The sequence below is a fragment of the Stegodyphus dumicola genome, chromosome 4 (genome assembly GCF_044657685.1).
Source record: "Stegodyphus dumicola isolate Sdum_Otavi_A_Nest chromosome 4, ASM4465768v1".
Taxonomy (NCBI): domain Eukaryota; kingdom Metazoa; phylum Arthropoda; class Arachnida; order Araneae; family Eresidae; genus Stegodyphus; species Stegodyphus dumicola.
The window spans coordinates 131,176,377-131,200,009 of record NC_140771.1 but is presented as its reverse complement, the minus strand read 5'-3'; the positions used below and the strand labels follow the sequence as shown (position 1 = coordinate 131,200,009).

Genomic DNA, 23,633 nt, shown 5'->3' with positions numbered 1-23,633 from the left:
AGGTATTTAAAAGGTACAAAAAATAAAAAACTTTTCTATAGCAATGACTTTGGAGTTTTAAATGCATATGCTGATGCTAGCTGGAGAAATGCAGAAAATGGTAAGTCATTTTCTGGTGGTACTATTTTAGTAGGTGACTCATTGATTTCTTGGTAATGTCATAAGCAAAGAAGTGTTAGTCTGTCTACTTGTTAAGCAGAATTATTTTCTATTTCTGAAATTTGTAAGGATATTATTTACACTGTAAATTTATTATAAGAATTAAAATGTAAACAATTTTTGAATGGTTTTCAATACAGACAGTCAAGCAGCTATCCAGTGGATCAACTCTGCCAGATCTTCGACGAAATCCAGACACATGAACTTACGTTTCTATTTTATGAAAGACTTAATAAAGGACAATGTCATTAAGTTGGAATATTTACAAACTGATAATATGATTGCAGATTTTCTTACTAAGAGTGTCAGTGAAGAAAAATTAATGTATACATTGAAAATAATTTCCTTAATTTCTTAATCTAATGTGTTATGAATTGTTGTATTTCATTTTTGTATTGAAAAAATGTTGCTCGCAGGAGGGGTGTGTTGGGTAGAGGCGAACAAACATTTTTTCTTACGCGCATGCATATTAATTACGCTGCCGCAGCTATCTCTTCTCCTGACACATCCGTTATTCGAGCGTACGAAGATGGTGAGACAATATATGCTGTGTGATCTTTTTATTCATTATTCGTGTACATAAAGTGTGCTGTCCTAAATCGATGGCTTCTTTACTCTAAATATGGGCCTCTGAACAACACTTATAAATTTTAATTTTTAGTCACTATTAAAACAGAAGCAATAAATAATAAGAAAATTTTGAAATAAAGAAAAATAACCAAACATCATTCAAAGAATAAAGAAACTGCATTGAATGTTAAGTTTTGGAAATTGGATGTACCAGCAGTGTGGCAGCAAGTATTTTACTTAAAACTAAAATGCTAAAATAAAAATAATAAATATCAGTTCATCATTAAGTGTGCTAAGATGGCAATCTTGAAAGCAATTCTTCAAAACAATTACAAAAAATACATTAAGGCTCATTTCTATGGTTCTTGTGATAGACAGACTGAAGATAAACGTGTGGTATTAAGTGCACATTTATAGTTGGGAAATTATGTTTCAATATACTGCTTATAATTTACAACAATATGAAATAATGAGACCATAACTGCAACATCTACAGCTCATTTAGACTATTTTATTGTTTTCCTTTAAAAGCTAGTCTGTTACAACTCTCAAAATTATTAAAATGCAGGTTACTGTAAACATCACATCAATGTTCTGAGTGGCAAGCTTGTTAGATATGGTCATGAAAGGGTGTACTTAAATAGCATTTATTAAAATTAGGTGAAAAAGTAAACTTAGATCGACAAAGATTTGGAACAGAGTGCTATCAATTTCAAAGGCATTCAAATTCAGGTTTTCCTTCTTCAGAAACAAAAACCCAAAGAATAAATAAACATTTAGTAGCTAAAATTTTATTATTCTTCCTTTCAATCTGCTTTCAAAATCTTCCATTTAATATGATGATATCTAGATGATAAAAGAGAAAATAAAATATTCTAAATAAAAAGGTAATATAGTGACAATAAATATCATGACTGGATAAAAATGGTTATGTTCTTCGAATGGTTCCTATAATATGGGGTCAGTAATAAAAAATTCCATTTATAACACTAAGGAATTTGTGAAAATTAAAATAAAAATTTCTTGGCAGTTTTCATAAACAGTCAACTGAAAACAATGCATATAATAATATTCTCCACAACCTGGCTATGAATTCCAGACATATTTATTTGGATTTCAGTTACTTCTAGTGTTTATCCTAACATAAAATTATTTTTTCAATAAATATACCAGCAGAAAACTCAATTCTAAAAGCCTCTGAAGTAACAAACTAAGCTCTAATAATGTTTCAAAGCTGATCAAAATCAGAAACAGAAGATGGAGAACTTAAAAATCTTTCATTTGCTGTCAAAAGCCCATGAACTGCAGTTAATCTAGCATTTCTCAATCTCTAATCCTCAAAGCCTGCCTTTGTTGTTTTCTTAGATTTTCAAAGAATAAATAAATAAAAGTTCATATTAACTTTGTACATCACATTTCAAGACCTCAGAAAAGGAAATTACATATGGTAATCGCCAATCACCTTTTTCTCCACAGACTGATATTTAAAAAAAATTATTACCAGCTATCCTACATATGGACTTCACACTCTAGTCTTCGCAAGAAAAGAGCAGTGCTTCTTAACAGTATACATCCAAACATAGAACAAGTATGCAAGAAACAAAAGGTTAAACTACAGGTAGCCCTCCCACAACAGGGCATTATATAAACATGGTTTCGCTATAACACAATTCATAAATTGCGAGAACCCTCTTACAACATGGTTTTCCTATAGCACGGTTTTGCTGTAACGCAATATGAAAATTGCCCAAGCAATCCGAAGAAATTTAACGAACTCTGCGCAAAGTTTTTCCATATTGTGCAAAGCACCCATATAGTAATTTAACACATAAAAATCTTTGTTTCGTAAGTCCTGCCAATTGTCTGCCAAGATCCGGTAGCTATAAGAACAAATGTCCTCAGACAAACAAATGTCTTCAGATGACCCGTATGAACAAATTCCCCCAGATAACAATGAAGAAACCTCACTTTCGCAGAAGATGAACAACTTGAGGTCACAATAATTGCTCTAAAATGCAGAACCTGCACATTCACCTTCTAAAATTTGAATCCTCGTCTCCATGGCCTGAAAACAAGTGTCTCACGCTGCTGGTCGGCAGTCTGAAATCCAAATAAATATGTCTGGAATCCATAGCCAGGTTGTGGAGAATATTATTATATGCATTGTTTTCAGTTGACTGTTTATGAAAACTGCCAAGAAATTTTTATTTTAATTTTGACAAATTCCTTAGTGTTATAAATGGAATTTTTTATTACTGACCCCATATTATAGGAACTGTTCGAAGAACATAACCATTTTTATCCAGTCATGATATTTATAATGTTAAAGAATAAGTTTTTTGTCTTTGCGACATTCAGTCCCCAAACATGACTGATTAAGAAGAAAAGAATTGAGAATTGAGAAAATTCTTTTCTTTAGAAATACAGATACAAATCTTGGACCATCTTTTAAAAGGAGGAAAGGCATCTAACATTGGAAAAAATTTTAATTGGAATGAAGAAATAGTCCGGACTATTAAGAAAAATGAAAAAGAAATAAAAAAAGGCAGTTGCTGCATGATATTCGACATCTGCAAAACTCAGCATCTGAATTGATGGTAGCTGTCAAAAAAGAATTTCATTGGATGGTAATATCATTAAACAAAAAGCACTCAAAATTTTCAAGCACCTCGAAGAACATGGAAAACCCTCTGTCAACCCAGATTTTCTGATAAGTAAAGGTTGGTTCGAAAATTTCAAAAAGCGCTTTGCAATTCATAGCGTAAGAATTCAAGGAGAAACTGCATCAGCTGATAATGAAGCTGCCAGGACGTTTCATGAAAAATTCCAAAATATTATAGAAGACACAGCAGTTCAAGTTTTCGATGCCAACAAAACTGGGCTTTGGTGGAACAAAAATGCCCAGTAGAACCTTTATATATATATAAACTGCATCCTGATTTAAGACGTCTAAAAATTGCCTAATGCTATATTTGCGCAGTATGACTTTGACAAAACCATTGTTAGTTTATAGATCTTTAAATCCTCGTGCACGTAAAGGCGTAAATAAAAACACCTTACTGGTATATTGGAAAGCAATTCCAAGAGCTTGGGTAGCTGGGAATATAATTAAAGATTGGTTTTTAAATTGTTTTGTGCCAGATGCTGAATGTTACTTAAGGCTGAAAAATTTGAGCTTCAATAATTTGAGCTTTGATAATTATTACTATTAGATAATGCTCCATGTCACGCACAAGATTTCAATCAATGTCAAAATACTGTTTCTACCACCTAACATTGTTCGTTATTGCAACCATTGGATCAAGGTATTATTTATACTTTTAAAACATATTATATAAGAAGAGCATTACAGTAGATTTTAGACATAACCGATTCAAAATCTATTAATGTACCGGAAGCTTGGAAGACATTTTCAATCATGAACTGAATCGAGATCGTGTCTTTGTCGCTGAAAGAACAGAAAGCATCAATGTTAAATGCATGTTAGAAGAAGATATGGCCTTCTTTGGTTGAAATAGAAAACGTTAATCATCAGAAAATGAAATTGGAGGCATATTAGAACTTGCTAAAGCAATCACAGGTGAAGTTTTGTGAACATGGTTATTGGGGACGTTCAAGATTTATTAGCAAAAGAAGAAGTTGACAAAGATTTGATAGAAATGACATCCGAACCTGTAAATCAAATCGAATCAGAAGACAGTACCACTGATGAAGATTGTGAGTTTAATAATTTAACATTAAAAAAATTAAAAGAAGGCCTATGCTTAGCTTAAAATCTTGAGTTATTTTTCTTGAGTGCAGACCCTTCCACTGAAATAAGCCGAAAATTCAAAAGAGAGCTGCAAAACTGTCTAGCTCTATATCGAGAAATTTAAAATGACCCAGTAAGAAGTAGTAAGCAAAGTAAAATTACAAATTTTTTAAAGAGGGAAGAAAATGCCAGAACTTTAAATGAAGAAAGAAATTCTGAAAGTTAAAGCGGTCTTACTCCAATGAAAAAATGCTCTCTGTTGATTATACTGAGCAATGACAAAGAAATTTATTAAACTTAAGTTGCATAAAATTAAAATATGTAACGTTTTTAATTTTGTGTTGTACATACATGCATATTTATGTATAATTAAAAAAATGTTTTTAATAAGTTTTCGGAACGTAACCTCCCTTTTTATATCACCTCTGGGTCTCATACAACACGGCATTTTCTAGGAACCTATCTACCATATTATACGAGGATTACCTGTATTTCACTAATGGGAACACCCACATTTATTTAATTCTTAGTTACTAACATGAAGATTATTCAAACTCTAATACCCTTGAATTATTAAAAAAATATAAATTTGCTTCTATTAGCTTAATTATGTAATACCAATACAATGTTAAATTAATTTTAATTAATGGTATTTTAAAAATATTAGTAACATATGCTAAATAAATTGCTTTCAAAGAGGATAAAAATACGGTGGTCTGCAGAATATTCTAATCTATAAAAGGTGGTCTCCACTTAAAAAAAGTTAAGAAATGCTAAGTTAATGAAATTACTATGCAATTTTCTAATTTATTTAAAAGGTCAATTCATCAACAACAAGCAAAGGAACACACTTTTCCCAAGCACAACGTATTAAAAGGATGATTCAACATTACTGCAGTTAGTGCATTAAAATTGATAAATATAAAATACCTTGTCATACAGAACAACAGCATCAAAAAATTGTCCAGCTGATTCATACTGCAAGGCTTTCCTGTTTTCTTCTCGATGACCCATGGTCAAAGAAAAAATGCCATTCACTATGTCATAATCATTTATTGATCTATATAACCTAAACAAATTAAAAATGTACAAGTATTAAAAACAAAGTCTTCCTCATGCAAACAAAAGTTGACAAATATAAAAATTTTAGAAATACATCATACCAGAAGTTCTCAACCGATGGTACATGTACTACTGTTGGTACGCAAGCAAAAAATAGGTGGTACGCAAAGAAACAAAGTATTTTTAGCTATTAAATTGCAAAATTAAATACCCCCAAATCCTGTTTAACTTTTTTCCTCTAACACTCGTAAATTTATGCTGTCTGAGCTTTGTTCAAGGTCGTTACCACTTTATAGTCTTAAATAATCCCCTCCTTTTTTTTCCTGCTCATAACAAAATATTTTTTTTTTTTTTTTTTTTTTATAATTACTTTTTCAACAAAAGACATAACTAAATTTGTCATAAATAAATTTGTCATAAATGATGTTTTTAAAAGCAGTAATACAAATGGATGTTGTATTTAAAAGGAAATAAGTTTCTATAACAAGATAATAGTATATCATTAATTCTTTGAGAGTTGATCGGTTTATTAGCATGTCTACCCTTTATGTCACTACCATTTTCGCACCCACAATGCTTTATTTTCGATTAGAATAATTTTCTTACATTGATATGCTGTCTCTAACAGCAGATATTTTGTATTTTTCTTGCTTTGCATTCCTTACTTTTCTACGCAATTTGAGAATATTGTGTTTATTTTTTAAGAAGTTCTAACATATTGTAAGCTTAAATGTTCATGAAAAGATAAGAAGACAGACTTAGATTTACAAAACAGAAAAATGGCTAGGACTGACTAAGAGGAAAAGTGACGATTCACAGGTGATGGCTTCAATACAATATACTAGCTCAAAGAATATTGAAAAGGAAAGAAAACCTAATGAAAGTTATTTATCATTTGGCTTTACTTGGAATGGAGATGAAATGGACCCTCAACGTCAATGTGTTGTTTGCTGTGAACTATTATCCAATCAAAGTATGAAACCAACATTTCTTAAATGAGATCTTTAATCTAAGCATGCCAATTCAAATGATAAATTTGAAGGATATTTTAGGAGGAAATTATTGGAGTCCAAAAATAGTACACAAATAATGAAAGGTTTTGTTACTTGAAGTGAAAAGGTTTGGAAGCTAGTAAGCATAGGAATTGCCAAGAGTGGGCAGGCTCACACTATTGCAAGAAGCCTTATATTACCAGCTGCTAAAGGTATATAGTTTTAACATCATTTAACAAAAAAACAGATACTGAACTTAATAATATTCTGTTATCAAATGAGAAACTTGTTCAAAAAATAAAACACAGTGAGTATTTCGCATTGCAGTTGGATGAAAGTACTGATATAACAAAATTTGTTCAATTATTAGTTTGCATGTGTTTCGAAGATGATAAACAAATTGTAGAAGAGTAGTTATTTTGTGGATCTCTTCATGATAGAGGAACTACAAATAAAATTTTCAAAGTAATTGAAGCTGAAATTACTCACTGCTCCTTTCATCGTGAAGCAAAAAAATCTCCAAGAACTGAAAATCGACTTGAATCAAAATGCGAAAATTGTTAACTTTATTCAAAGCCAAGCTTTAAATTAAAAAATATTTGTGATTTTTTGCTAAGAGATGGGCTGTGAATATGAAACTCTTTTGGTACATTCCTAAGTAAGGTAGTAGAAAAGTTTAAAATCATCGTTTTGAAATTGGATCAGAAATTCAAATTTTCCTCTGTGATTCAAAATTTGAATTTGAAAAAATTTTTTTAGTGAATTATGGTTTGCACATTGAGCACATTTAACTAATATTTTTAAAAAGTTTATTAATTAAATTTTAAATTTTGGATTACAAGAATAAATTGTTAATTTGTAATTAGAAATAAAGTGAATGCATGATAAATAAAAAAATCTCGAGCTAATAATCAAAGAATTGAATAATAATATTTTAAGCTTTTTAACACTTTTAGAAAGTCTTTTAACTAAAAATAATTTGAAAACAAAAGAATTTAGACATTATTAAATCATAAAAATCATTATTTTTCATTGATAAATAATTTATTATAATTTCAAGATGTATTTTCCAGAGGATTATAAATATGGAAATTGAATTAGAATTGTATTTTGTTCAAACATACCTGAAACTTTATCTCCTGAAGAAAGAGAACAATTTACAGAAATTTCCTGTGATCAAACTCTAACTGAAGATTTCCAAGATAACACACTTTTGGCTGAACTGAAAAAAGGCACTTCAAATAAAGCTATTAAATTTTCATTGTTTTCTTGCACAGCCTATTTGTGTGAACAAGGATTTTCTGCCATTATATTTGAAAAATAAATACAAAACAAAATTAAAAGTGGATCCTAATTTACAGATAAAACTAAGTGAAATAAGAACAGAGATAAAGATTTTCATCTCTCCTAAACAGGCCCAAATTTTACACTAAATTTAGAATTAGAGCATAATAACTTAAATTTTGATAATTAAAATGGTAAGCCATTTTTAATCTATTTGCTTTATGTGTTCATGTTTAATACAATAGCCAATAGGTTATGCAATTGGCAAAATATGCATATTTTTTAATATTTCTATTGAGAAATTGAAAAATAATCATTGTAAAATGTAGTTGTGATACTAAAGTTTTTCAAGTTTTGCTTAGGTGGTACGTGTTAGTCAAACGTTTGAGAACCCCCTGCATTATACTATTTAATCAATGCAATTTTAACACAAAAAGCATTACAGCACAATTCAGGGGCTTATTAATCTAAACTAAATATAAGACAACATATAGAAATAAGATGCAAAGCATAGTAATAATTTAAAACAAACATGCATCAAAAAGAAACAACAGTGACATAACATTTTAACATAAAAAGACTGTCACAGTAACAAACTTATCATCAATAACTAAATTGTATTTTATTGATAATGCTGGTGAAGGTACTGTTACCTGTTCAAATGTTTAGCAGCTTTACATTAAAACTAAATAATATTTCTGATGAATTTAATGTTTTATAACATTTAAATTCTGACTGGCAGATTTGTTTAGACCAGTGGTTCTCAACCTTTCGACTAATGCGTATCATCTAAACAAAAACTGAAAAACTTTAGTGCCACTACAGTACTTTACAATGATTATTTTACATTTACTCAACAAAATATTAAATATATATAGAGAGAGAGAATTTGCACAAGCTAGTGGCTATTTGTATTAAATAGACAGACATAAAAAATATTGGATCAAAAATTTGTTACTATGTTAATTATCACAATTAAAAATAGAATACTTTAATTCTAAAATTTAGTGCTAAATTTGGGCCTGTATCAGAGAGATTAACTTCTTTATGTCTGGTCTTATTTCACATAGTTTTAAGTGTAAATTAAGATCCACTTTTAATTTTAATCTGTATTTATTTGTCAAATATAACATGGAAGAAAATCCTTGCTCACACAAATAAGTTGCACAAAATGGCAATAAAAATATAGCCTTAGTTGAAATGCCTTTATTTATTTATTTATTTATTTTGTTGTTGTTCAGCCAAAAGTTATCAAGCATGTTATTTTTGAAAACATCCATTAGATTTCAATTGCAGGAAATTTTTCATTAACTGTTCTTTTTCTTTGCAATATAAATTTTTGGGTAAATCTGAACAAAATGGATTTATAATCCAATTTTCTTTTCACAATCTTCAGAAAAATACATGCTGAAATTATTTATCAATGAAAAACAATGATTTTTAATGTTGGATGCTAAATCATCTTTTATTTTTAAACTATTTTCGGTTAGAAAACTTTCTAAAAGTGATAAAAAGCTTGAAATATTATTATCCAATTTTTTTTATCATTAGCTCGAGTTTTTTTATCATTGCATTTGTTTTACCTCTAATGGTAAACAAATTAACATTTTATCCTTGCACTCCTAAATTTAATTCACTTAACTTTCCAAAAATATCAGCTAAATATGTTAAACACACCAACCATAATTAACTAAATAAACATTTTTGCAATATTGAATCACAGAGGAAAATGAAATTCAAAGAATGATTTAAAATTTTGCCTATGCATAACCACCTTACTTTGGAATGTAATGAAAGCGTTTCATATTCACTGCCTATCTCTTGGCATGAAAATCGTAAATATTCTTGAATTCAAAGCTCAGTTTTAATAAAGTTAAAAATTTTCACAGCTTGATTCAAAATTATTTTCAGGTTTTCGGGAATTGCTTTGGCTACTAAAGCTTCACAATGAATGGAGCAGTAGGGAAATTTAGTTTCAGGTGTGACTTTATTTATTTGAGAAACAACACCGGAATATTTTCCTGTTAAAGCCTCAGCTTTATCACTACATACGGCAATGCACTTATTCCAATCATTCTCAAACAGAAAATTGACAATTATTTTGAAAATTTCATTTGCAATTGCTCTAACATTAAAAATATTCACAAATAAATACTCTTTGGCAAATTGTTTATCTTCTTTGAAAGGTATGTAAACTAATAATTGAACAAAGGTTGTTACATCAGTACGTTCATCTAACTGCAGTGAAAAATACTATGTTTTTTTTGAATAAAAAGTGTGTGTGTGAAAACAATGTCTCTTTTATTGAATTTGCTGTTTTATGAATTCCTCGACTTCATTATATTTTCTATAAATATATTTGTATTATTTGATAATGGAATATTATTAACTTCATTACCGCTGTTTCATTGAATAATGTTAAAATGATATCTTTAGCTGCTGGTAATATAAGGTTTTCTCCAATAGTGTGAGCCTGCCCAGTTTTGGCAATTCATAGGCATACAAGGTAACTAGCTTCCAAAGCCTTTTTATTTGAAGTAACAAAACCTTTCGTTACTTATTTATTATTTTTTAACTACGATAATTTTCTCTTAAAATATTCTTCAGGTTTATTCTTTAAATTAACATGCTTAGATTCAAGATGTCTTTTAAGAAACAACGGTTCCGTACTTTTATTGGATAATAATAGGTAACCACAAACACATTGATGTTGAGAGTCCATTTCATCTCCATTCCAAATAAACCCAAATGATAAATAACTTTCATTATATTTTCTATAAATATTTTCTACACATAATTTTTCTTTTCATTACTCTTAGTAGCTTGTCCTGGATCTCTCACCAGTGAATCATCACTTTTCTGCTTAGTCAATCCTAGCCATTTTTGCATTTTGAAGATCTAGATTTGTTCTATTATTTCTTACAAACACTCAAATGCGCAATACATTAAGAGCTCTTCAAAAACAAACGATGATATTCTTAAATCACATAGAGAAGTAAGGAATACAAGCAACAAGAAGATAAAACACCTGCTGTTAGAGACAGCAGATCGACACAAAACAATGATTCTAATTGAAAACAGAGCAATGTGAGTCCAGAAATGGTGGCAGCATTAAGAGCAGACATGCTAATAAATGGAATAACTTAAAAAGAATTAATGAGATACTATTATTTTTATAGAAACTTTTTTTATTTCCTATTAAATATAAAATCCATATCTATTACTCCTTTTAAAATCAACATCTATGACAAATTTTATTATGTCTATGGCTAAAAGAATTTTTGTGAAAATATAAACTGATTATTTTGCTAAAATCTATGAGTGGCTATTGACCTTAAGCAAAGCTTAGATTGCATAATTTACAAGTGGCAAAAATCTACAAGTGTTAGAGAAAAAAACTTAAACATAATGTTGGGGTATTTAATTTTTGAATTTAATAGTTAAAATACTTTGTTTCTTTGCGTATCACCTATTTTTCTCTTGCATACTACCAGTGGTACACATACCACCAATTGAGAACCACTGGCTTAGACAATTAAAAAATAGTGAATAATAAAATGTGAAAAATCTGTGAAAGTTAATACCCTACTCTCAAGAATGACAAATATGAAGATAAAAGTTCCTTCAAAAATATAAATCTTGGTTATCTGGAAATGAAATAACCAGTTACATAACTCATTAATCTTATAACGAAATTATTTTAAATTTCAGGTTTTGAAATCTGTAACCATCCCTACTTCTGGGCCTAACATAATATTTAAAGGGCCTAACATAATATTTTAAAGATTCATTTGTAAAAAAGCTTCAGTACACATGTGAAAATGTCTAAAAGTTAACAGCCCCAAAGTAAACCTTAACACCTTCACTAAACAAATGAAATTAAGTGCATTTTTATATGTTTCTCCACAGATATAAAAGTTTTAATAATATAAACAGCTATATATTCCTACCTAACTCTGTATTCTAACATATGCAACACATTAGTTCAAATAATCATTTTTTCCCCTTACTATTGAAAATGAAATGCACAATTATGTAAATTTCAGGCAGATAAGACCTTCAATGTGTAATATTATGCTTACAAATAGTAGAAAACATAGAACAGCAAAAGTAAGTCATGGCACATGATCAAATGTTTTCAATTTATCTTTGAACAAATATTGAGATATCTAACACCAATGCCTGCAAAGAATATAAATGCAGTACAGTCAACTCCCGATTTACCAAGGTAATATACGGGAGGATATGCATAGTTAACTCAAAATCATGATTAATCTAAAGCAAGTAAATAAATATGAAAAGAAAAATGCTACAAGGCAATTTATCTGAACAGTACTTTTAAAAACTGCAGTTTAATAAGGTTTCAAATCAACTTTATGAAGAAACAAAAATTACAGTACAGTAAAATATGCAAAAAAAAGTTTATCACTTCCACAGTTCAAATTCACATAAAAAAGCCAGTGAGAACTTTCTGTTTCTATGCTGAGTTGGCTCTTTTTAAGATCAATGACTTCATCTTGTGTAATGTCATTTTGTCCAGTGAGCAGACTATCTGCTTTCCCTTCCAAGGCACTCAGCATGATAAAGCACAGCTACATGTGTGACTTTATCATCAGCAGACTGCTCCCTGTCTCCAACTTTCTCCCCTTTGCTATCACTTGATACTTCTTCCCTTTCCCTTTGTACAACTAACTATTTGCTCATCTGTGCAAGTTTCGAATGAGGGAAAGCTGTAATCACATTCAGAAAGCATTCAGAAATGTTTTCTTCATCCACATGTTCACCATCAGGCAAACTGTTTGCAATTAGAACAAAATAAGGTGGTAATGCCTCTGTGTCTGTATCAAAACCTAAAAAAATTTCATGCTCTTCTAAGTCCAGAAGAATTTTCTTCAAGATTTAATTAGGCATTAATGATTTAACTATTTGTCATGCAGCAGCACTCTTGAACACAGCATTCAGAATTTAAAAAATTTTCAAAATGGTTTTAAGATCATGATTTTCCTTGATCAATTAACGTAACACGGCAGAATAGTAGTTTTGTTTGACTGATGCAGTATTATGGCTGTCATGTTAGGTGGTACTTTAAAAAAAACCTGTCCATTTCTTAATTTTAATATCAATTTACTTAGATGGGATGGCACATTATCTTAAACTGACACTGCTCTTTCACGAGTGCCCAGTGATTTAAAAAAGTCTGCCACCCGAGATACGAATTTTGTATCAAACCACTGCTGAAATATAATTCTATTCATCGATCCCTTTTTCTGATTGAAATACTGCACTCGTAAGTTCGTTGCTTCCTAGCCTTTAAAAGACCTTGTTCCCCCCCCTTTCCAATGAGAATCAGTTTCAATTTGTGGTTTCCAACCATGTTAGAGAACGTCATTATTGTCAGATAAGACTTATTGATATTGTAACTACAAGCATTCTTTTCTTTTTCAGACACAAGAGTTTTTATTGGCAAGCATTTCCAAAAAAACCCTGATTCATCAACATTGTATATTTGCTCTGGAAGCAAATTTTCAGTCTTGATCAAGTTTTTAAAAATCACTTCAAAAGTCTTTTACTGCATTCTGATCACTCCTCAAAATTTCACTATGTACTTCAAGCTCTTGAATACCATGGCACTGTTAGAAACACATAAGCCATCCTGATGATGCACAGAATTTGCCCTCATATCCAATTTGCTGATAAAAATATTTAGCTTCTTATGCAGAAATCAGTCCATTTATTGGGTTTTTCTGGGTTCTCTGGTGACTAAACGACTCTTGCATGACTTCACCTAAGCCCTCAAAGGTTGAGCATTTTCATTGTTTTCTTTCCCTTCATACCCATGGCAGAATCAGGTTCATACACAATCAGCAATAGTTGATCCTTTTTCTCTAATAAATCACACATAGTCTACTTGTCAGCTCCATACTGTAAAGACACTGATTTCATGCTTACTTCATTTTCTACTTTACTAACTGTTTCAAGCTTCTGATGAATGAAAACAATAACACACTTCCCTTACAGATATTCACAACTACTTGTCAACAAAAAAGTAAAATATGCACTTTCTCTTAAAGTGCTTAAGAAAGTTCTATAAACAGCAGTTTCTGTTTCAGTGAAAGTACAAAAATTATTTGCCAACTAGAAATTCTTTAAGTACGGTATCGGCAAATTAAGAGCATGTCTATTATCAGTTATAAGGATGGTTAAGTAAGGAAGGAGGACAGGACACAGGAAAGGATTTGTAACTACAGTCAGGTTGCTAAAAATGTGTTGGAAAGAGAAAAGGGAGAAGGGGGAATAAGCCTACAAAGTTGTCAATTAAAGTTTCATATCAATGTCTGCTCTCTCTCTCTTGATAGCATGTCTACTGATGATACTTGCAATAATATATATATATATATATAGTTTGTTTCATCTATATTTTTACCAGGGTGCTTTTTTTTAAGTGGGGCCCCATTTAAGCTGCAACCTGGTTAATCCACCCCAAGTAAATAGGGAGTTGACTGTATACAGTTAGGAAATAGTAAGCACAAGGTACTTCATTGATTCACAAAATTCTGATCAAGCAATGTCTTTAAAATTAAACCTATAATGATAATCCTTCATCCATGAAGCTTCCAGAACTAAAAGACAATGAAATAAATATACATCAAATGAAATTAAAATATCAACCACACTGAATGTTAACTCTTCGGCAGCCTTTCAACATCTAGCAACCACTGATAGTATGCAGGGTAAAGTGCTCAATACATGAATCTCAAATTAACTGAGAAATAAAAGATATGTGACCCTGATGTGAGTTCATCTCATAAACAATGATGCCTAACAGTGTGTAAACCAATAACAGGCCAATGATATACAATTGCCAAGATTGAAAATACATGGCAAAAATCTCCAATATTTTAAGAAAAGAAAACTGAAAAGAGAGGAAGGGAATCACATTTGCCATTTTTTCCTTACATAAAGATAAGCTGTAACAGCAATCTAGATTGCTAAGCAATTTGGAGGGAGGACCACTTGCAGAACCTACGAATGGTGAATAAAATACTCCCTCCCCCCCCAAAAAAAAATCAGGTGTGCTGTAAAAGGAATTTTTTTCTGAGTAACAGAGATTCCTGTATATCATTTTCAAACACCTGCTAGCTAGGGAATCATACAGTGGCTAAAGGCACTATATTGATTTATGCTCTATTCCCATTAGCCGCAACTACACTTTCAGTTCTTGAAAGGTTATGGGGTGTTAGCACTTTTCTATCTGATCTAACAATATGTAAAGGCCCAAGACATATTTGTTTGGACAGATGTAGCTCATACCGGTTTTCTTTTGTTGGTGTAGTAGGGGGAAGGGGAGAAAGAACTCAGTTCATGAAATTTCAGTTACCATAGCAAATTGCACTCTCTCTTTTTAACTTTCTGATTTGAAGCAACTCATTAGTTTGTTTCATCTATTATTATTAATCTAATTAAAATTATAGTTTTAGTTAATAACAATGTCTCTGTTTTACACTTTCCTAAAAATTGTACACCCATCACTCAGCCAGCATTTCAAGCTCACTGAAATGCAGATAGGCAGCAGCTTTTTCAAAATCAGTGCCAAACTATGACCATCCAAGAATACTAGATACATTTTAATACACTGGTCATCAAAATTAAAGGATAATGACAAATAAAATGTAACCAATTCTTAACGAAAAATTATTAATGGAAATTTGTACAAAAGCATTAGTTAGCATAAATTACAATGTTTGGCAGTTGGTTATTTTCAAAATATTGAAATTAAAACCACCTTTATGGAAATTGGAAAATAATGGAAAAATTAAGTCACTTCACGTGTAATTTTCTATAAAATGGCCTCAAAAATTATCACCTTAGACAGATATACATACCTCACACCTTGATTTCATGGACTTTGCCAAAGTGTTGATCAAGACTTGTCAAATTGCATGCCACTCCTCTAGAAGTGCACTTTTCAGCTTCTGGAATGTCTGGGGAAGAATTTAACATGCTAAAATTTGGCGCCTTAAGGGGCACATGCTCAAGTGGGTTCAAGTCGGGTGAGTAAGCTGGCTGATCCCATCGAATGTCTGCAAGTATTCTGACACCATATATGCTCAAGGCCAAGCATTGTCATCCATTAGCAAAAACTCTGGGCTAAGAGCACTCCTAAACAGTATAAATTGATGTTCTAGTACCTAGTCCATATATCTCTGAGTGGTTAGAAAACCTCCTTGAAAGATATGTAGCTTGGTGCAACCATTAGTCACTATTCCTCCTTGAACCATTAAACCATGATCCTGAAACAGGATATTTCATAGATAAGGAAAGGCAAGTTGCATCTTCTTTCCTCTCTCTAGATCAAACACACATAGAATCACTGTTCAGACTATATCTGGACTACTCAGGCCCAGTTGACTTGGCACCATTGAACATGACGATGGCATCAATTTAAATAAGCCCCTCTGGAAGCTGGAGCGAGTGGGACACAAACTATTCGTTTTCACTCATACAGGCCAACCTCGTTAAGCCTTTCTGCAGCAATAGAATGGCTAATTCAAGTTCCTGTGGCAGCCTGAAGGCCTAAAATCAAATCTCTCAGCAGTTTCTTAGAGCAGACAATGATAGAAAATGGTCTTCTGATGCAGCTGTTGCTCTTGGTTGTTCTTGACTAGGCTGTCTATCAACTGATCCAGTGCTTAAAAAGTGGCTCTAAACTCTTGATATGGCACTTTGAGGGATACTCAAATCTTGGGTTACCTCCATTTGTATTTCACCTCACTCGATTCTGCCAATTATTTGCCACTTTTGACTTTCACTTAAATAATGCCTTTCAACCATAACTACTCAATACTGATCACTCTCAGAAACCCCATTCACTTTAAACAACACTATAAACTGTGATTCCAACATGCGACCCTTGTGGAACACATTGTCAATCACCAAATTTGTGTATTTCCAGCATTAGCATAAGCACAGAAGTGGAATTTTGTAATTAAATTCAATTGTATTTAATTAACATAAATAATTACAGCATTAGGCACTGTGGTTACAACATTAACACAGTGAGCATACTTTTTATCATTAGCTTTTAATTTTAATGACCAAAGTATAAAATCTGATATGTGGCACATTGCAAGGTCCTGAGAGGTGATGCCTGAAGATAATTTTTTAAATGACTAGCATAGTTTATAGCAAGCTACTACATTTCATGATGATGATAAGCTACAAATTAGAAGGTTTTCAAATATCACAAGAAAAGTGAAATTTTTCAGTTAATAGAATATGAGAAGAAAAATATTAATTAAGATAATATAATTGAAGTATTACATTGCAGAGACAATGTCTCATAAATTTAGTAACACAACCTTGAGTCTGACGTAGATTTATGTTAAGATCTTTTGAGATCTTGACATAAATCTATACTAAACTCAAGGTTGTTGTGTTATTAAATTTATGTTTCCTTTGGAGTTTTCTTTTCTGTTTTCACAATGTCTCAATCATCAATTAATTAACAGAAGGGTGAATATCCATGGTATGGTTTTAAATCCAGAAAATATTGCCATTCTGGCTTCAAAGTCACATTTTAATTTCATGTGGTGGTACTTCATGTCACACTGTGAAAATGGAACTATTCTATAAGATATTTCTTTTATTCCCAGATATAAATCCCTTCAGCATTTGTGGGCTGAGATGGTGAAAATGTTATAAATAATATCACCCTCAGAATTAAATATATATAGCGTGTTGTGTTTAGTCCTTTCAGACTTGATTAAAATTCGGTTTCAAACATGAATAGAAAATTTCGATTCTAAGGTCTTTTCTAAGAGAAAGATATAATGGGACAAAATTATATCATATTATGCAACAGTTTACACAAAACATTTCACAGAAATAGAAAATAAAATATAAAAAATTATATAACAGAATAAAATATTAAACCTTAAACTATAACATTTTAATGAAATATCCTCAGCTTGTTTCAATACAGTGGAAAGGCTAAGACGAAATTTTAGTTGAATCTGTAATTAGCAGAATTTTGCATCCAAAAAAAAAAAAAAAAAAATATATATATTAGGGAAATGGGAAAAAAGATGGGGAAGGAGAATTAACCCGTAACAGGGGACGTGCGGTCTGACGGACCGTGCCACATGTTCCTCCCATCACCCATATTGCATGCTTTGTCCAATTGAATGGATTCTTCCCCTAGCTTCACGTTTCGTCACCTTCTTTCCGACCCCTTCTTATAGGAATGCATTGGCAAGTGTATCTGTTGAAATTCTTCTAAAGCGGTCTGTGAGACCTCACCTCCCTCTCAGTGTTACAATTTTCGGCAGTAGTGAACACATGGCTCTGAAGTTAGGTCCGCGGAGATTCATTTATTCTTCTGATCCGCGTTATGCAGAAGAACTGAAAAAAATTCTAGACGAAGTTGGAAGTGATTTTAGTGAAGAAGATGACTGAAGAAAATTTCTGCGAAAGTGCCCACTCAACAGACTCTGAATTTTCTGCAGAGAGAAATGATTTCTCTGATCTAGAAACAACTAATTCCGTAAAATACTACTATGGAAAAAATCGGTTCAAATGGTCATCCGTTGAACCAAATCGAAAAGTTAGAAGGCCAGCTCACAATATCATAAGACTTCCTGGACTAAGACCTTACGGAAAAATTGATAATTCAGATCCCAAAAATGTATGGCAACTACTTTTTACTGACGAACTTTTAAGCATAATTGTGAAATGGACAAATCTAAAAATTGAAAGAAAAATAAAAAAATATATGTGGTCCGATTAAAGGTGAAATTGACTACACCTGTGTTGATGAACTGAGAGCTCTTTTGGGTTTACTTATTTACACATCAGTCTTCAAATCCAATCATGAAGATATTGAATGTTTATTTGCCACAGATGGAACTCGCCGCAATATTTTTCGTGCAGTTATGTCAATGAAACGTTTTAAATTTTTACTTTCAAATTTGCGATTTGATAACCCAGTTGATAGGGAGGAACGAAAGAAATTTCATATGGCAGCACTTATTGCTGAAGTGATGAATTTATTCATTTATAACTCCCAGAAAGCGTACACATTAGGCACTTGCGTCTGCATTGATGAAATTGCATTGGATTCAGAGGAAAGTGTCACTTTAAAATGTATATGCCCCAAAAGCCTGTGAAATATGGATTAAAAGTTATGTGTTTGACTGATGTCCGGAATAATTATGCTTACAATGCATATTTTTATTGTGGAAAAGACTCTGATGGAATTAGTGTAGAAGAGAGTTGGAAAAAATTCAGCAAACCAAGTCAAGCTGTTCTGCGTTTGAGCAAACCAATTTTTAATACGAACTGGAATGTAACAGCAGACAATTGGTTTTCTTCCATAGAACTTACCACAGAATTGTTGGAAAATGGACTGACATACGTTGGAACTGTTAAAAAAAATAAAAAAGAAATTCTGAAAGATTTTCTTCCATGCAAGTCAAGAAAAGAGAATTCAACATTGTATGGATTTACTAAGGACATAACCTTGATTTCATTTGTTCCAAAGAAAAGGCGAGCAGTGGTTTTGATGTCATCATTGCATCACTCAATAGAAACAGACTAGAAACACAGAAACCTGAAATAATTGGTTTTTATAACAGAACCAAAGGTGGTGTTGATGCTTTAGATGAAAAATGTTCTGTCCATTCCTGTAGTAGGAGAACAACGCTTTGGTCTATGGCTCTTTTCTACCGGTTAGTAGATATGAGTACAGTAAATGCATACATTTTGCACCAAGGGTATAAACAAAACCCTGTTATGACCAGAATGGTGTTTTTGAAAGAATTAGTGAGAGAATTAGTCCAACCACTACTATACATGAGAGTGAAAAATCCAAGAATAAATCGAGAATTGCGCCTGACGATAAAGCGGATTTTAGGAAAAGAAGCTGAGTCTAGGGAGTGGAGCAGTGCACAAAAGAAGCAAAATTAAAATCAAGGAAAACATGCCGTCTGTGCCCCCCAAGCAAGAAAAGAAAGACAGCATATTTATGTTTATCTTGCCAACACCCTGTTTGTTTGGAATGCATGCAAAAGTTATGCAATGATTGTGCTAAAGAAGACGAAAACTAAATTGTTTACTATCAGAAAATCAGTGAGATACTGATATTTCAGGTACTGTCAAAATTTTTCTGTATGGTGCTACATACAATTTTCTTCGGTTAAAATTTGCTTTAAATATTAAATAATATAGATAAAATAGTTAATTCAAAATAGATGCATTCTTATTTTTAGTTTTATAGAATTTAGTGCAGTATATAATTTTCATCGAAAAATTTAAGGCTATGGGGAAATTTTCTGGGAAAACTTTAATTTCACTTTAAAGTGTAAAAACATATTTTCTTTTCAGAGTAAAATGTTCAAAGAACATCTAAGTGAAATATCATGATGATATTTTAATTAGATGATTTTTAAAAATTTATTATAATGTGTGGTCTCTGAGACCGCACGTTCCCTGTTATGTTCAACTTTTTCACCTCCCCTGTTATGGGTTAAAAACTCATTATTCTGAAACAAAATAAATTTCTTATATCTTTTTAAATAAAACTAGCATATAATTTATTATATAAATGTTTGATTTTATTAAATGAAATTAAAGAGTTATACCTACATAATTGTTATACACACAGAAGAATTGAATTAATGAAAAAAATAAAAATGGTAGGGGAATAGTATGTTTTAAAAGTCTTAAAAAAGGGATAAAAATAAATTTTATGGTCTTTTATGATGAAAATATAAATTACTAACTCAGCTAGCTTCATCCAATGAGTAGTTTCATCATTAAATCCCATTCTTTCTTTTTTCATTCTTTTGCATTCAGGCTCAGAATCAAAACCTCTTGAAAGCTTCGATTCTAATAATAAGATGCCTAAAAAGGTAAATGTTTACAAAATAAGGAACAAAAGATTTCTTGAAAATAACTTACAATTCACATAGCTAATGAAAAACTGCACAGTTAAAATTCCACTTACTGTAATGGTGGAGAAAAAAAACACTGTAATCATTGAGTCATTACCTTTTTTTAATGAAATTTTTTATTGTTATATACCAATGAAGTGTGAAAGCACTGTATATGGGAAAGGAATATTCAATATGGCTTAACAAACAAATATTCATAAAGGTACATACAAGCACTACAAAAAGAAACTAATACGAAGATAACTCATAATTGTAGTTTTTCCTTTTAACAGTAGACTATAAAATGTATTTAAATACATATAGAAGGTTTCTGCATTACTTTAAATAACTCAGATATGTAAATATATATTTATTTGTGCTTTTAAGTGCCTGAAACAATTTCTATGCATTATTCAAACTGGCTTTACCTCCTTTAGTTCAGATAAACAGGATTTAACTGCATCTTTATACTATTAAACCATGCATAATGTGACTTATAATATAAATATGTGTATGTGATTTGGACCAATATATTTATAAAATAGGCTGGAAGGGTACGGTGTGTGGGGGGAAAACAGATTTTTACATATTTTTTATATATATTTAAAAAAATATTAGAGAACTGAAAGTAGTCAGGACAAGAGTATAAATGAAAGAACAGAGGTAAGATGGAGAAAAATTGTGCCATCCTACTTCACAGATCTGACAGTAATCAATACATATATAATTTAAAGAACAGTTGTAAAAAATGCAGAAATTCTTTTCTTTATTCTAGATGTGCCTTAGAAATCCCTCATATATATGTTTTTACAGATGAACCCTATGCTTAACTAAGCTAATGTTTTTCAAACATTTTATTTTGATAGCATACCTATACTTTGCTGATTACTTCCCCTACTAGCCATAAAGATTTGTTCAGCATCGTATTTGATGTCTTGAAGCTGATTAAGTGATTCCTGAAATGAGTAAGTGACATATAACTACTATTTAAATTTTATCAAAATACATAATGCACATATGAACCAATAATTTATTAAATTCATAATTATATATATATAATATTAAATTCATAATTATATATATATAATATTAAATTCATAATTAAATATATATATAATGAAAACAAGAAAAAGACAGAGCAGTGCTCATGCCTAATAGCTATATAGGATAGATTGTAGATCCATATTGAAGAGGAAGAAATTTCATTGCGTAGTATGCTAATATATTGACTTCATAATATCTAAAAAAACTTCACAGTCGAGGCACTTTTAATTCGATTTTTATTTGCAATTGATATTTGTGGCCACAGTTCACTTGGCACTCTAGCCGTGCCTATTCAAGAACATTTATATATTTTTATATTATTGTGATAGGAAGCAAGCCCAATGAAACAGTGACCAAACAGATCATAAGTTCAAGCTGAAAGTGGTACATTTTTTCAATATGGTAGCTCACCAAGAGGAAAGTTTTTGCTTAGTTTAGAAAAGTTTAAGTTCCCAATTATTACATCATCAACGCTGCGCAGGCCATGCAAAATGGAATGATCTAGAAATGACACAATCCATTTGATTTAGAAATGACACAATATTTGTGCTGACTAATTATTTTTATCATCAGATTTTTATATCATTATATTACTGATTGAGGAGATCATAAGCTTAAGAAAATTTGGTGCTGAAAGCAACAAGGGCAGAAAAAAAAAATGTTTCAGAAATTATCAATGGATGCTTAAAGGTTACACATGGCATGGAATCTAAAATAAGCATATGCAGTGTATTTAGTTATTTGATAGACTTTATCATTATCAAAAATAGAATTTCCACTACACAGCAGATTGAAACACTTAAATATTACTTTTCTTATGTCTATTAATATCAAGAATGAAACTGAATGATGAAAGTTCAGATAAGTACTAATTGAAGACATGCTGAATTTATGATCCCCATCTTCTCAATCTTATTGCACACTATTAAGTGAGGGGTTAAAAAAAAATTAAATGATGAAAATTAGCCAGCCACATAGAATATAATTAAGAGAATAATTAACAAAATGGTTGCTAAGAGAAAATCACGAACAATAACAGAAGTTTAAAAATAAAATATATATATATATATATATACATAGATAATGAAGTTAAAGGTCGGAATGTAAATTAAATAAATTTAGTTAAAAAATTATAAAGATCTACCAATATCTATGTCCGGAAAATGGTTACTAAAACCGAGAAGATGTGAATGAAGGCTACAAATTAAAAACCAAAGTGGTTAAAGAAAATCTTAAAAACAGAACATGAGACTGTAAAAATATAAATTGCCATAAAATTGCTTAAAATTAATCTCCTCCTCTGTTTAATGCTTCAAACAGAACTTGTCAAGGGAAAAATGTTTTGAAGCCTTAAACCAAGTTGATAATGAGTTCCAAATACATGCTTCATTCCTCTGAATCATTTGAAACTCAAAATGCTTTTCAATACTTTAATCATAAATTTTAAAAAATAAAATTTTGAATAAACAGAAATATCCACTATGTTAAAAAAAAATCTTACTAAACAGAATGTTATCACAGCAGGAGTGTATAAATAGCTGCTGCTAATAATTTCAGAGAAGCAGCAACCAATTTCTTTCTTCAACATTTCATACGCTTCTGGATTATCTTCTTTGACAGCATTACACACACCAATTAACAATGATTTCATGAGCAATTTTGCAATAACTACATCACTCTAGAAAAAAGGGGGAAAAAAGAAAAATAGCATGAAATACTTTTAAGAAACTGAGGGAAAAACAAATTTCATTGCAAAATACTTTTTCATTGCAAAATACTTTTTATTTTTTAATATTGCAAAATTTTTTAAGAGGGTGGAGAGGGTTGAAATAAAATCATAAT

The 23,633-nt window shown here is 30.9% G+C and overlaps 1 protein-coding gene across 4 annotated transcripts in view; it reads right to left on the bottom strand.

The window, feature by feature from the left end:
- LOC118204935 (DNA-dependent protein kinase catalytic subunit-like) overlaps nucleotides 1-23,633 on the bottom strand; it is a 601,004-nt gene that overhangs the window by 174,640 nt on the left and 402,731 nt on the right. For all 4 annotated transcript variants that reach the window (XM_085815460.1, XM_085815459.1, XM_085815458.1 and 1 more), the window contains 4 exons: nucleotides 23,293-23,469; nucleotides 21,619-21,703; nucleotides 20,598-20,718; nucleotides 5,411-5,549 (listed from right to left, as the gene is read on the bottom strand). In XM_085815460.1, coding sequence (XP_085671586.1) covers nucleotides 5,411-5,549; nucleotides 20,598-20,718; nucleotides 21,619-21,703; nucleotides 23,293-23,469 — 522 coding nt within the window. The remainder of the gene's footprint in view (nucleotides 1-5,410; nucleotides 5,550-20,597; nucleotides 20,719-21,618; nucleotides 21,704-23,292; nucleotides 23,470-23,633) is intronic.